The 15802-nt window shown below is 33.9% G+C and overlaps 1 protein-coding gene across 2 annotated transcripts in view; it reads right to left on the bottom strand.

Moving 5' to 3' along the window:
- Nucleotides 1-15802, bottom strand: part of LOC129253811 (b(0,+)-type amino acid transporter 1-like) — a 34773-nt gene that overhangs the window by 11682 nt on the left and 7289 nt on the right. The window contains exons 2-9 of one of the 2 annotated variants that reach the window (XM_064095376.1): nt 10308-10465; nt 9212-9377; nt 8600-8845; nt 7158-7283; nt 2732-2837; nt 1918-1962; nt 1285-1408; nt 235-338 (exon numbers count right to left, since the gene is read on the bottom strand). In XM_064095376.1, the coding sequence (XP_063951446.1) occupies nt 235-338; nt 1285-1408; nt 1918-1962; nt 2732-2837; nt 7158-7283; nt 8600-8845; nt 9212-9377; nt 10308-10415 (1025 nt within the window). In that variant the 5' untranslated portion in view covers nt 10416-10465. The remainder of the gene's footprint in view (nt 1-234; nt 339-1284; nt 1409-1917; nt 1963-2731; nt 2838-7157; nt 7284-8599; nt 8846-9211; nt 9378-10307; nt 10466-15802) is intronic. The other variant, XM_064095377.1, reaches the window with a different exon arrangement.

Below are 15802 nucleotides of genomic sequence, written 5' to 3'. Positions count from 1 at the left end.
TCGAATATTAAGGTTCTAAAGTATCTATGTGCAAAGTTTGGTGAAAATGACATGGATTTCACTTTAACTGTGGAACGTCCTTAAGAAGCAAAAACAAGGGACAAAATATGATGAAACATCGTAATATATAGAGACAGATGACGTAACAATAAGATCTAATATGAATGACAGTAGACGCGGTAATTGAACAAGAGAACGATTCCATTTTGGTAACGATTGTCACAAGTAGTCTACCTTCCAGCCGTAAAAAGTGTTCCGTTTGCAGCACCAAATGTAGAACATGCTACTGAGAATGGCATTATCCATGCCATAACACCCAATGTTCGCTGGCCAAACGTCTGTCCATGCATGATAACATTTATAGAGATTTACGAAAAGAAAGATATATATTCATGAGTAGAATCAATAGGCGAAAAGGCTCTGGTGAAGGCTACTCGTATACCCAACAAATTTCATCATCATCATCATCATCATCATTATCATCATCATCTTCATCGTCATTATCGTCATCATCATCATCATCATCGTCATCATCTATCGATCATCATCATCATCATCATCCTCATCACATCATCGTCATCACCGATCCATCATCATCATAATCACCACCATCATCATCATTATCATCATCGTCATCATCATTATCATCATCACCACCACCATCATCATCACCACCACCGTCATCATCATCACCATCATCAGCATGATCATGATCATCAACTTCATCATCATCATCATCATCATTATCATCATCATCAATCATCATCATCATCATCATCATCATCAATATCATTAAAGATTTAATTTAACAGTAATTGTGTGCTTATCAAATTAGTCTTGAAATTGATCTGAATCGACTTCAGATGAATTGAAATAAAGTGTCAATATAGATACAATTAATGCAAATATTTTGGTAGGGAAAATAACTTCAGTAAATACGAATTAAATAGAAAAAAACCCGCTTTAATCAATTCAATCATGCCTTTGAAGTAGTTGGTGTTATGGGGAAAGATTTTAATAATTGATGAGCTACTCTCTATGTTACAGCTGAAAGAATAAATCTAACAATGGTAAGTGTTGGTTTACCGTTGATTAGAGCTTATGAAAGATTCTTGTATGATTGTAATGAGTATTGTTGAATGATTGTAATGAAAGATAGTTGGCACTTCTCTATTTTCTGTATGTATTATAAGTCGTTATGTACATTCACATTTGAGATTTGTGTCCTGTATAATCGTTTTTAATAAATATTGAATAAAAAAATTATTTGAAAAAAAACCTTACCACTGCTACTGCACTGGATTGCATTAGTTCTTCCGGCGACATGACGGTGAAGTATGAAATATTAACCAAGAGATACAGAATTGTAACAAGAGGTATCCCGATGATAATGGCAAGAGGAAGATTTCTGAAGGAGAGGTAGAGAAATAATAAGTTAGATAATACTCTTAAAGATCCAACTTTTAAGATGGGAAATCTGAAAGAAAGTAGAGAAATTAACAGATACTCCCAAAGGCCCGAGAATTCTACAAACCATTAATTTGTCGAGGAAATTCAATATGCTATCATTGCGATGATCGGAGTGATTGCATAAAAACAATTGCGTAATAAATCGATACATTATATTCTTAATATCATGTATACATCTGTGCATATTAGTGTAAATCCCACCTTGTAATGTCATCTTGTTTTACATAATTGCATTGTCGTTTGGTTCCCAGATACAAAGATAGACAGTAGGGACCTTCACATATCTTATATAGATATATAGTTTTTTTCTAAATACAGCTTCACTTATTATAAAAAAATCTAATTCAGGTTCACCATTCCAGAGGATTTGTAGAAATGTGTTTTTTTTTATTAATACAAAATATCAAATAGGGTAAGGCATACTTTTGAAACGATTCGAATGCTTACCTGTATGGATTAACAAGCTCTTCTGTGACGTAGTTTAGCTGATTCCTGTTTTTAAGTTTTTAAGTTAAAACAATTATTGAGAAAACAACTATAAATTTCGTAAAATCAAAGATATACTTTGGTAAACTTGTTAATTACTCTTCACAAAATATAAACTCGATGACTTCAATTCGATTTTAAAAAATCCATGCCATACTGAAGGCCCATATCTAGTTTGCACGGAACTTTGTGAAATATTTACGAAAAAGATTCTAAAAAGTGCTGAAAACTATGACGTTTGACGTTAATGATCCTTAAAACGAAAAATATGAATCGATAACTACTTTTAAAAACACACCTTATCATGAACACATAACTCCCATTCAAATATGTTATGTCATATCATTTTGACAGATTCACATAATAAATCTCATCTCGAATCTCGGAGTTAGAACTATGATACCTAATTGTCATTATGGCATCTACCATGGTAACATAACTCAGCAGCAATCAAGGTTTTGTAGTAGTTTAAAGTAATGGCAAAGTTATCATCATGGTTATAAGTCTTTATTATGAAACGGGCCCGTAGTCTTTACCAAATAAAGGGTAAGTATATATTCAATTCAATTCAATTCAATTTATTCAAATTCCATTCAATAAAAAAATACAAGATACAATATCAGAGAAATACATAGTAACAAAACAATTAAGCATACATGGTTCTTTAAAATGTGAGCATGATAATAGTGGCGTATCTAGGAAGGAGCAAGTGGGACGCGTGCCCCGGTCGTTACTTCCGGGGGCGCAAAAAAGGCAAAAGTTTGGTCTGTCTTACCAGCCATCATAGGCCCATAATCCTTGATAAAAGGCAATCCCATATGCAGCTACATTAGCAGTTGAACCTTGAAAAGAGATCTTAGGATCCAAATATTGAGTGTTACCTAAAGAAATGATGATAATAATATCGAGCATAATTATGACAAAGAACAATCATTACAACATTGTGTCTTTTTTGGCAGAGTCTGCGCTGTACACGTGCCGAGCTACCATGTATTCTCACAGTCGAGCATGAACAATTTATCTTTGGTTTAAGAAAGTTGAGTACATAACGAATTAGGATTGTTTTAACCAACGGTAGGTAGGCAGGTGTTAACCAACAAGTAGGTCATAGGTGTCGATTCATTGTGATGATTGGTGTCCCGGCGAGGGAGTGAAGCGACCGAGTGGGGGAGGGTATGGGAGGAAGGTATCCCCCTCCCACGGTAGGGAATTTTTAAGAAATTGACACGCGAAAATCGCATTTTAGAGCATACTTCAATCACTTTCACTTTCTTTGATTTTATGCACCATCGAAATGAGAGAGGGCCTAAACATGCATTTATTCATGGCTCATGAAATTAAACTATATCGGCAATTTCACTTATCACATACAGATGAGTGCGTTAACTGTTTTCAAAGAAGACTTTGATTTTATTTTATTTCAGCATTTTTCCAACCGAAATTATTAACAAACATAACTAAGTACAACATAAAAAATAATAGTGATACATTTCTTTTAAAAAAATAAATACGAATAATAATTCATTGGCAAAAATGTATATAGATAGTATTAGTTTGCAATATTATAAGTTGTAAAAAATGCTGGAGATCGCTACTTGTCAACTTCAGAAAAAAATATTAGGATTAACTGATTTGGGGAACGGATTTTTTTTATTGTATTTCTGTGATGTCAATTTTTATTGATTTTATGTATTTTGATGAATGTATATCGATTATTTTTCTGGAGATATACTGTTTTTTTTTCATGCCCACGAAATATTGGAGGTGGTTGCACAGGCCATCCCCCACCTGAAATGTGTGGGGGATATATATATTCCCCCACCCCCCCCCCCCAGCGGGATCGACACCCATGAGGTAGGTTCACTTGTTAACCAATCTGGGGGCCGTTCCATAAAGCTGTTCGTAAGTTAAGAGCAAATTTAAGAACGACTGGTGAACCTTTCTTATGCACTTAACAATCACCAATGAATATACAATTTACCACCAGTCGTTCTTAAAGTCGCTCTTAACTTACGATCAGATTTATGAAACACCCACCTGATAGGTTGGTTATAACGTTTATGAGATTATTACGCAATGAAAAAAGTACCCGATTATGATGTGCAAATTGTAGTGAAGAGGCTGGCATGCAGGCAACTAATTTTATATTCCAGTATTATGGTTCGCATTATTAAAAACCCTAAAGAAAAGAAGGTAAGGGTTGTGAATAACATTGACTGTATCACTGTTTTATGTTCGTATATATCTTGCTCAACACCTTGCAAATACATCCATTCCAAGCATAGAAAATGTAATGGAAATACATTTTGATTCTTTTTGCATATGACCCCCCCCCCTCAAAAAAAAAAAAAAAAGACAAATACAAATACAAGCGATAATACTATTCACTATACAGGTCCGGGCTTATCAAACTTAATCGGATGATGGTCAAACTTCCAACCGTAAGGCTTAAAGTTTGGGAATGTTCACTGCATTTATTGACCTATTATGTCTACTGATTCAACTAAGGTCACATTTTTAATGTATATTTTTTCTTCTGCATGAAATCGCTTATCAGTGGCGATGTAATGTCTTATATTTTGCACAGAAGTTACAACAGTCTTTATCAGAATAAAACTCCCCACTCTTTTTATATTGTTTTATGAGTATTTAAGAGGTCGATTCTCGAAACTTTGGCCTATTAACTACATTTAATTGTTCTATTGCGTTTCACTGATTAAACGAAGGACAAATGACAGAACCACATCATGCTCGGTGATAGAGCGTCCGCCTCAAGGAGGTCGTGGGTTCGATCCCCGGTCGAGTCATACCAAAGACTTATAAAATGGGACCTACTGCCTTCTCGCGAAGCACTCAGCATTTAGATTGGAGAAGGTAATGATAACATTATTATGCAGGGCCCGCTAGTGCAGTTTCCGAACTGGAGTGGCGATTTTTTTTAAAATCTTTATATCCTATTTATTACAATGGATTGTTCTACGTTTTACTAATTTAACCAAGATCAAATTTGTTTATCCCTTCTATAAAATCTGAAATCCCTCATCAGTTACTAAGTAATATCTTGTACAGAACTTAATTGATTTGTTTATGTACGTGTATTTATTCATATACCATGGGCTCTTCGAAAGAGCACATGCTATTATTCACTCTCCTTGCATTTGCAATCAACCATAATATCAGGATACTATCATTTTCCATTGCTTTTGTTTATAAATACAAAAGTTGAATTTATGAAATAATTGTTCAAACTGCCACTACTATAAGAGAAAAAAGGTTTACCAAGAGTGTGCGGTTAATCTGACTCAATGGCAAATTTCAATTTTCTCAATATTCAACAATGAATAATTATAGAACATTTACTACACTCTTAAATGATTCGTTCGTTGGAATTTTCGTCCAATATACTTAAAGGTTCATTAAATGTTTGCCAAACTTCAACTGCTTAATTGATCACCAGTCAATATTCTGAAGAAGTTATACGTATAATTCCAGAAATAAAAGAAAATCGATGGTATTTTACGCTTAATGTATTGCATGGTGTGACAGTTTGACATACGGCTATTGTATTTCAGGTGTATTTATTCTGCCAAGCGTTCTTTTGGTAATTAAAAGGTCATTTTAAACCGGTTTAATCTAGTTACGTCTCCACCAAACAATGCAGGACATAGCAAAGGTCATCCTACTTATCAAATAAAAAGTAAACAGAGCTATTTACTTAAGATCACCATCATTAAAGGTTTGATGGTCACTTAATTGATAGGTCGATGGTCATCGTGCATGGGTCTAGCCTATATACTACTTCAGAGGCGTCGATCATGGGGGGGGGGGGGGCAGGGGGGGCAACCGCCCCACCAATGAAAATATTGGGGGGGCAAACATATCGTTTTGCCCCCCCAATAATTCCGCATGTGCAAAAAATAAAATAAGATTGTAATGTTACACAGAAATCAGCAAGCGAGATTGAGATACACAACTCGTTCTTCATCTAAAATCGTGCTCAAAATGTCCGGTTTTCAGATTAGAATATAAAAAAATTTCAGCTCGCGCTTCGCGCTCGCATCATTTCTGTAGCAAAAACCCATACTTTTCATGATTGAATAGGTGAATAGAGTGTCCCGTTTTCATTTCTATACCTCAAAAGAACTCCCACTTCGATTTGCAATAATCTTTTGTTGGATATATATCTTGTTCTTTATTAAAAACGTCAATTAAACTCTTTTTTTTTTAAGATCAAAATATCAAAATTTTCAGCTCGCGCTTCGCGCTCGCATCTATTATTTTTCAAATTTTTTCAAATTTAATTTGTTGGTGAGATGTGTGTGTGTGTGTGTGTGTGTATATATATATATATATATATATATATATATAATCTATATATATATATACATATAGGCATATGTGTGTGTGTGTTTGAGTCTGTTTGTTTTGTGTGATCGAGCGCCTTTGGAAAGTTGATTCATGATTTTGCCCCCCCAATCTGAAAAATGGATCGACGCCCCTGTACTACTTCTTGACACAATAACGAATTGCAGTTCGAGGTTTACATATTCCAGGAATTGTCATTTATAGATTTTGTATACATCATGTTCATGGAGCTACTAACGCATTTTGCATAATACATATTATGCTTGCTTCTTTTGTATATCTGAACAAAAAATAGTTTAAAGTGATTGCTAAAGACTGTTATTGCTAAAGACTGTTATTGGCATTGCCTGTCATTGCAAAAACGTGGAATATGATAAAACAGATCGGATAAAAAATGAACAAAATATACAAAGTATATTTGTCATTATATTTGTCATTATATAATAATAATAAAATAACAACAACAATAATAATGATAATTATAATAATAGTAATAAATGTCTGCTGGTATTATTGCTTGGAATAAAATGAACAAAATAATGTTTTGAGTTTTCACTGATGTCCTGGTGTGTGTGCATGGGGGTGGTATTTGGAGGGGGACATGTTTCTGCATTGTTAGTGTTCGAAAATATTCAAAACTCAGTATAAAAGATAACAAAAGTTTATAACAATATGTCTAATAACTACTCAACATTACAACAACAAAAAAAAATTGTAAAAATCTCGACTGCCCCATATTCAAATTAGTTATTTACCCAGCTGGAGAAAATCTGCTATTGTTACAAATTTTTGAATCCCGATTGAAGAATTTGATATCATAAAATAGTTTTCCTTACCTTGTATCAGCTGAATAAATCCAACAACAATGATGATAACTAAAGCTAGAAGCTTAGCTGCTGTAAAAACATTCTGAACACCCGTCGCCAATCTGACACTGGCACAATTGATAGTAACGATTAAAACTAAAACAAAAGACAACAAAAATGATAAATGAATAAACAAACAAACTTGTAATCAGTCACACAAAAACGTGTATGCCGTTTCTTTTCGATATCTTACAAAAGGAAAAAGTATTTCACAAACCTGCTTGGTTTGGTATTAAGACTTTTTTTTTGTGTGTACATGTAGGCCTAAATATTAAAGCCCATCTTTATTTTGTCACTTTCCAATTCATTTCTAGATCATAAACTTTTATGGTATGAAGGATACAAACTGAAATGTGTTTTAATGGATGACTTACCGATTTTATATCAAAATTCAATTTGATTCGGTGCACGATAATAAGCTATATGCGTATTTATTTCATGTTTATATAAAACCCATTTACAAGCACGGATTTAGGCTGAAATTTCCAGGATATAATACTTGACAATAGCTTTGTAATATCCAATTACTAGAATCGTAAAGTCAGTGCTAAAATTGCTATTTTTAATAATAACAAAACCATCGCCGAGAGAGGGAGCTCGGATGTCACGATAGACAAGTTCGTAGTTAGACCATGTCTCAAATGACCTCGAATATCCACAGATATTTTATATCACGGAGGATTGATTTTTTTTTTTTTTTTTTTTTTTTTTTTTGGGGGGGGGGGGTATTTTATCAGGTATTAAGATGCCTCATGAATTGGACAAATGGATGTCTCCACCTGAATATGGGAGGCACCATGAGTGAACAATAAATCACAATTTTTGCATGCACCTTTCAGGTAGGAGTATACCGACAAACAAGTAATTACATGAACTTGTTTTTCATCATTTGGAATACCAGTTTGCATGATTTGAATGTTGCCATGTCGGGTATTGATCTAGGAGTTGTCAGTGTGCTTTGGAATTTAGTTGCAAATGATCTGCATCTGCACATTTCTCCGAACTGGCTAATTAGGCGGGATCTTTCCACGGGACCACACGTTCTCATAATAAGTCACATTGTTTATAAATCAGGCATATTATGGTATATTCTAGTTCACATTGAAGAATAGGCGAATAGGAGTTGATGGAGACAAACACCTTGATAAAAGAAAATGCAATATGGCAGGATCGGCCTCGTGGACCCTCCGCAATTTGGTTAGTCTGCAGGTACAGACCCTGATTGAAACTTTGATCAACAAGGTTAGTGTGTCTCCACGCGAAGACTAGCACATACAAAACTTGCTGTTTATCGAGAGGGCCTTCGGTACACAAGGAATGAGTAGGCTGCACATTCAGACCCCTAACTCGAGTGAAGGGTTTGCTTAGCAGACTACAAATTGGTAGAGAATGTAGGCCGGTGTAGGACTTACTGACACACACTGCAGCGAGCATTTTGATGACGCCCTCAGGGGCGCCACACTCCCCTCCAAAGAACGGAGCCGCTACGTATTCTGCAAAGCTGAGACTGATGATGGCAACCGAGGACGGTCTGATCAGAAGTGTAGAAACCCATGCAAACAGGAAGGCCAGGGGGGACCCAAATGTGTCCAATATGTACGAGTATTCACCGCCAGATTTGGGTATGAGCGTACCCAACTCGGCATAGCATAGCGCACCTTGATGAAAGAATAAGAAGGGAATTCAGTTAACTACTAACATCATATAGGGGTTGGTCCTACGGGAACAGCATCTCAACAGATGTCACAATGATTCTTGAGTTCGATAGATGTCTTAGAAAAAAAATAATAATAATAATTCAACTTTCTGATTTGAGTGAAATGTCAAATATGAATTTTTCTTCGTCTTGTAATTCGCCTACGGACGAATATAAACAAACACAACAACAAAAGACAACGATGTTCATAAAGTAAGGTAAGGTAAGCCTATACCCTGAAGCTGCCCCTGCGTTAGGCATGTACTTAAAGGTCTAATGGGGGATGATGATAACATTTTAATTTGGAAAGTGAAAAAAGAAATCTTACCTATAGTAGAGAGAACGCCACAGAGGAACCATATAACCAGACTCATACCGACGCTCTCGGTTTGACTTAAAACTCCTTTCGGCGAAACGAAGATACCCGAGCCTATCATAGTTCCAACAATGAGGGCGATACCACTTAGTAGGCTCACTTGCCTCTTCATGGTCACCTTTAAACACAAATATACAAATATCTCAATATCGATAAAGAAAATTAAAAAGGTTTATAAATTTATAAGTATTTTCTTGGCACTTGAACAAAAGATAGAATCCTAGAGAAAGGAAGCATACACTTAAAATAAAACTGTTTGGTATAAGAGAATGTTGTATTCAATTAATGTTGATGCTCTTTGCAGTCATCATCATCGTCTAGTTTGATTTTTTTTCCCGAAAAAATAATTAGAATTCGTTTATCTCTACTACCAGTGTGGTTACTTTTGATAATAATAATCAGGTGCAGTGTCACAGGGGTCAGCAAGGGGAACTACCCTAAGATTCTTTTAATATACTTCTTATTCGTCTTTTCTCCACCCCCCCCCCCTCATTCCATTCATTCATTCATTCATTCATTCATTCATTCATTCATTCATTCATTCATTCATTCATTCATTCATTCATTCATTCATTCATTCATTCATTCATTCATTCATTCATTCATTCATTCATTCATTCATTCCTTTGTTCATTCCTTCATTCATTCATCATTCATAAATTTGTCGTCTTTATCGCCATATTCTTCTTTTTCTTCCTCCTCCTCTTCCTTTCCTTCTCTTTTATACTACTGCGCATACACCGAAAGTTTAACGATCAGGCACGTAGAGGTGCCGAACGTTTCTCAAAAAGGCCTATTTAATCATCAGCAAAATGCATCTACAATTTATTTCACAAAAATATGTTCATGTGGATCAGAAATTTATAATTTGATATTCAGCTCCCTGTTGCAATATTAACATTATTTTCAGCGTTGCATACAAATATTAAAGGCCGCCAAATTAAAACAAAATTTCCATATATGCCTTTTAGTTAAATTTATTAATCCATATTATTGTTAGAACTCTGCAATGCTTACTGAAAATATCAAAAGTTATACACATTCTCACCTTGCCCTTTATTTCTTCTTGTTCTGCCACGTCTCCGTTTCCCATTTTCTCCTCATGATTCTCCGAGTTTTCACTCGTTTTATTTATTTTTCTCTCCCTCGCCTCCATGACTACGGATGGGTGCTATTATTTTTTTTGATGATGCGATATTAAATCATCTGCAAAGTATAAAAGGAAGAATAAAGTAAATGAAAGTTCAACTTTACACCTTAATGAATACTGTCAAGAGGAGTATTATTAAAGGTACGGGACATGACTACTCAGGACCTTGGATAGAATTTTAAACTTTAAGGTGCTAACTCTACCCTTAAAGTGTTACAAGTGTGACACTGACACTACATAAAAAGGTGTAAAGTTAAGAGTGAGGGGTGTTGTTCTTGGGATGTATAATATGAGGTCAATACTCTCGGCTTGGTTCCAGTATAATACTAGATACACCCTTAATGAGATATTATACATCTGGCTTGAATGATTAATCTTATCAGTCACGGGTTATACAAGTGCCCGGGGCAAGTGCGAGGGGTATAGCGGTATAAACAATGATGCATGTTAAGAGGTGATCATTAGGACACAACGCGATAACCCACTATTGACATGATTATTGAAATATATATGATTTGGAAAATATCTATTTTTTTTATTTATTTATTGGTATATATGCACATAAAAATTGACCAGCAGCACAAGCTGAAAGGGTCAATTTACAAAATTTCATGAAGTAGAATATACAAATATAACAAAGCAAATGAATAAAAACGTAATTACAGTATTCTACGTCAAAACTTATCTCCAGTTAAAAGATGTATCTCATAAATAAAAGTTTGAGAAAGAGAGAAATAAGCAAAGGGGAGGAGGGAGAGAGAAGAAGAAGAGAGAGAGAGAGAAATGAGAGTAATGGAAAGAAAGAGAGGGAGTATGTCCTCCAAATAGAAAGAGAACATTGAGTGAGGTAGAGAGAAAAACAGAAAGTGGTGAAAAAGTGGAGAGTGACATGGAGAACATAGAAGCCAAAGTACTGTCAATTATGATTGACACTACATAAAGATATGAATATCCTTTATGAGATACAAAATGATTTATATATATAAATAGATTCAACATAAGAACAAGTAGTATAATACATTTTAGCAAGACAATAACTGTAATCATTTCAAATTTTCCATGTACGTAAGCCTAACCTACAAAAAACCGATAGAAAGCTAAAGAAAGGATGTAAAGAAAGAAAGAGGGACAGACAAGAAAATAAAAAGAGAAAAGTGTAAGGGATAGGACTCAAATAGGTAAGGAAAATATCCAAGTGTATGCATACAGTAAAATATGTGACTGTATACAAATCAGCTCTTATACAATATGATTCAAATGTATATACGCCCACTGCCGAGAATTGCTGGCGCATTGAATATCAATTTTTGGGGATACATGCACTGTTAGAAAATTTATCCTTAAAATAAAAGAAGTTCCTGCAGCAGAGTCTCGAGAACACCTGTAATCTCACCACATTGCGTAATCTTACATTATATCATGTAAAATTACAGGAAATTTGTATTTGGCGTATGGAACTTTGTAAACTTTCCCCTTTTTAAACAGACCTGTTCTGTTAAATTGCAGAAAAATTCCTGTTTTATGAATTCACAGAATAATTCTGTTAGTGCTTTCTGCAAAATCTTATGTTATTTTTCTGTAAAACCAGTTTTTTTAACAGTGTAGATATACATTTTAACATCATTAAGAATAATGAGTCGAGAGTTGTCGATCTTGCCACATAGTTTTTCCTCGGGATTCGAACCTCAGACCTCGCGGATCAGTCTCGTGACTTATCAAAAGACTATGCTATTTTTACGACTAAAAACAAGAAAATGGATGAAGGGGGGGGGGGTACGAGATTCAGCAACCTTCATGCCTCGGACGTAAAACCGCGTGATCGCGACGAAAATAGGCACGCATGTCATCTAAAGATCATAAACTGCCAATTATTGATTGTTTAACTGATCTCCAGTTCTGAAATGATAGCATATATATAAATATATATATATATTATTATATACCTGCATGGAATTTTATGATATGTTGCTCAATATACATATGCATATAAATATATATATATATATATATATATATATATATACATGTATATATGTAAAATAAGAAAGTTATGGCATTTTTAAGTTTCGATTATTTTTCACAAAACATTTATATGCACAACTCAATGATATGCAAATGAGAGAGTCGATGATGTCCTTCACTCACTATTTCTTTTGTTTTTTATTGTTTGAAATATACAATATTTCAATTTTTACAGATTTGACAATAAGGACCAACTTAACTTAACAATAAACTGTTGAAATAATGATAATTCCTCATGTTCAGGGAGAAATAAAATTTTGTTTCACATGATAATGAGAAAATGAGAATTTTTCATATTTCATGTATTGAAATACAAAAAATAATGAGTGGGTGACGTCATCAGTCTGCTCATTTGCATACCGACCAGGATGTGCATAAAACTGTCAAATTAAGCGAAACTTTAAAATGTCATAAATTTCTTATTTTACATCCGATTTTGTTGAAATTTTCAATGTTATGCTTGTTGGATTTTTTCTCCTTTTATTCAAATTAACTCTCTGTTGGGATGGACTTGTCCGAAGGAAAAATAAAATGTCCAAGAGAGAGGTCGCTAAATCTAAAAAGTGAAATAAATCACAGTCACTGATAACTTATGAGTAAATAAGACTATTGGAATTATCATCCAATTTATTGATATTAATTAGACGACTTTATAGGCTTTAATTCGATCATTTCTAAAAGTATATATTTATGCGAGCCATGATTGATAGACGGACATGGCCTAATTATACATTATGAGGTCATTAATTTTACAAACGATATTCTTTTTTTCCGTATTTTGAATGTCGTATCCTGTTACAGAAACATCGATGTCTATTTAAGCAAACATAGTACTAGGATCGATAAGTTTTTTATTGGTAAGTTACAAATTGTTGATGCAGAGGTTCGAGGTTTGAGCTCTGGGCCCTGTTGCAAAAAGGTTTATGTATTGATTTATGTCATGATTTATGTCACGATTTATGTCATACAGCATAAATCATGACATAAACACAAATATTGACATAAATCCGTTGCATAAAGCTTTATGTCATAAATCACGACATAACATCACGACATAAATCCATTTGAATGACATAAATTTATGTAGTGATTAAAATCAAGACATAAACTGCGGCTTTCTGCAATAAGTGACTTAAGGGTAATTTTAGGATTATTTTTTATAATTATGCCCTTTGTAATTTGATGATATTTTGAGTTTTACTTGGAGTTTCGAAATAATTTTTGTGTCATTGGATAGCCTAAGATGTATTCTTTCAAAATAAAAAAAATAATTATCGTAAATATTTCCCTTATTTTTATAAGCAAAGCTAGGCCTAAGCATAAAAGTTATTGTGCTTAATTTGTGAGGATAGGACATTTTCCTTAGAATAATAGTATAATTTAATATATCGACGTCACATGTTTTTCAAGCACCACCCCTCCCTCCCGAAATAATGATAATAACTTTGACTTTCAGTCTAGAATCGCCCCTTTTGTGCTTAATTCAGATGTGATTAAACAAGAAATTTGGTACACACATTGGATGACTTCAAGTCCGGTGCTGGCGTTGGAGTTGGAATTGCAATTGCTTCCCCTAGCTCCAAAACCTATTTTGTGTGTTAGAAATCATGTTGCCATGGTAACGGCATATTATATGACAAAAAATTGGCAAAATACTTTCAGTTTTAATTTCTTCATCAATTTTCAACCAATTCTCTTGGAATTTGGTTCACACATTGAGTGAGAGGTAAAGGTGTGAGAGACACATATTTTGTGTGTGTTGGAAGTTGTGTTGCCATGGTTACAACAAATTATAAGCCCCAAATTGGGTAAAAATATATTGGTTCCAACTACTTGATTAGTTTTCAACCAATTCTCATGAAATTTGGCTCACACATTGGTCTCGAGGTAAAGACAAATACAGGACATTTTTTTGCATGTGTCGGAAATCGTGTTGCCATGGTAACATTATATAATATGTCAATACCTCTGTCACCCATCATTTATATTTTTTCATCTTTGAGCACCTGGCCATTTTCTTTCTATCTCTCTCTCATCAAATGTAACCCCCCCCCAAAAAAAAAAATGCTTTATCCTCTTTTCCCCTTTCATCATCCTCCCTCCGAGATTGGTCCACTATCATTCTCGGAACTTATCTCTCCAATTCTCAATACATCTATCTCTGTTAATGACTCCTTCACATTTATCGTACTTTTTCTTTTCCTTTTCCCATTCTACTTCACCTCGCCCCCCCCCTCTCTCTCTCTCATTATTCCCTATACAGTGTAAACTTTGCATCTCGGGATCTTTCTCACTTTTATATGAAATTTCCTTTTGATTTCTCGCCCTTCCTACTTCAAATCTTCATCTCAATCAATTATTTTCCTAATTATGGGACAATATTCAGAGTTCATAAAAAAAACAATCATACAATTTTCTACAAATATTAATTACTATTTTTAGTAGGGAAACAAGTGTGTTCTGATGGGAAAATCATATTTTAACCACACCCCACCCCCTCCCGATTCAATAAAAAAAACGAACAAAGAGATGAAGCAAAAAGAATGACATTTTATGTAAATTTATTACTTTTAAAATAAATTCACACTAAAATTTGTAAAACAATGTAATCTTGTTACCTGTCCCATGTCCTTTAATCATGACTGTATAAATATGATTTAAAGGTCAAATCCACCCCAGAAAATGTTGATTTGAATAAAAAGAGAAAAATCAAACTAGCAAAACGCTGAAAATTTCATCAAAATCGGATGTAAAATAAGAAAGTTATGACATTTTAAAGTTTTGCTTATTTTTCACAAAACATTGTATGCACAACTCAAACGAGACAGTCGATGATGTCCCTCACTCACTATTTCTTTTGTTTTTCATTGTTTGAATTATAATATATATTTTTTTTTTATAGATTTGACAATAAGGAACAACTTGACTGATCATATAGTATTAAACAATGCTCATTCCACATGTTCAGGGAGGAATTAATCGTTCTTTCACTTGACAATGAGGAGAAAAATTGAATATTCCATATTTCATATTATAAAATACCAAAGAAATAGTGAGTGGATGACGTCATCAGTCACCTCATTTGCATACCCACCAGAATGTGCATATAACTGTTTTGTGAAATTAAGCAAAACTTTAAAATGTCATTACTTTCTTATTTTACATCCGATTTTGATGAAATTTTCAGTGTTATGCTTGTTGGATTTTTCTCTTTTTATTCAAATCAACTTTTTTTGGGTGGACTTGTCCTTTAAAGAGGTACATGGATTCAAATAAAACATATTATTTATATCCTAAATGAATACAATACATGTACCTCAATCAAGTGTACAACTACAAACATGATACATAATAATACATCTTAAAAAACA

Source organism: Lytechinus pictus, chromosome 2 (assembly GCF_037042905.1).
Source record: "Lytechinus pictus isolate F3 Inbred chromosome 2, Lp3.0, whole genome shotgun sequence".
Classification (NCBI taxonomy): Eukaryota; Metazoa; Echinodermata; class Echinoidea; order Temnopleuroida; family Toxopneustidae; genus Lytechinus; species Lytechinus pictus.
The sequence above is the reverse complement of the archived record's forward strand: the minus strand, read 5'-3'. Positions and strand labels throughout refer to the sequence as shown.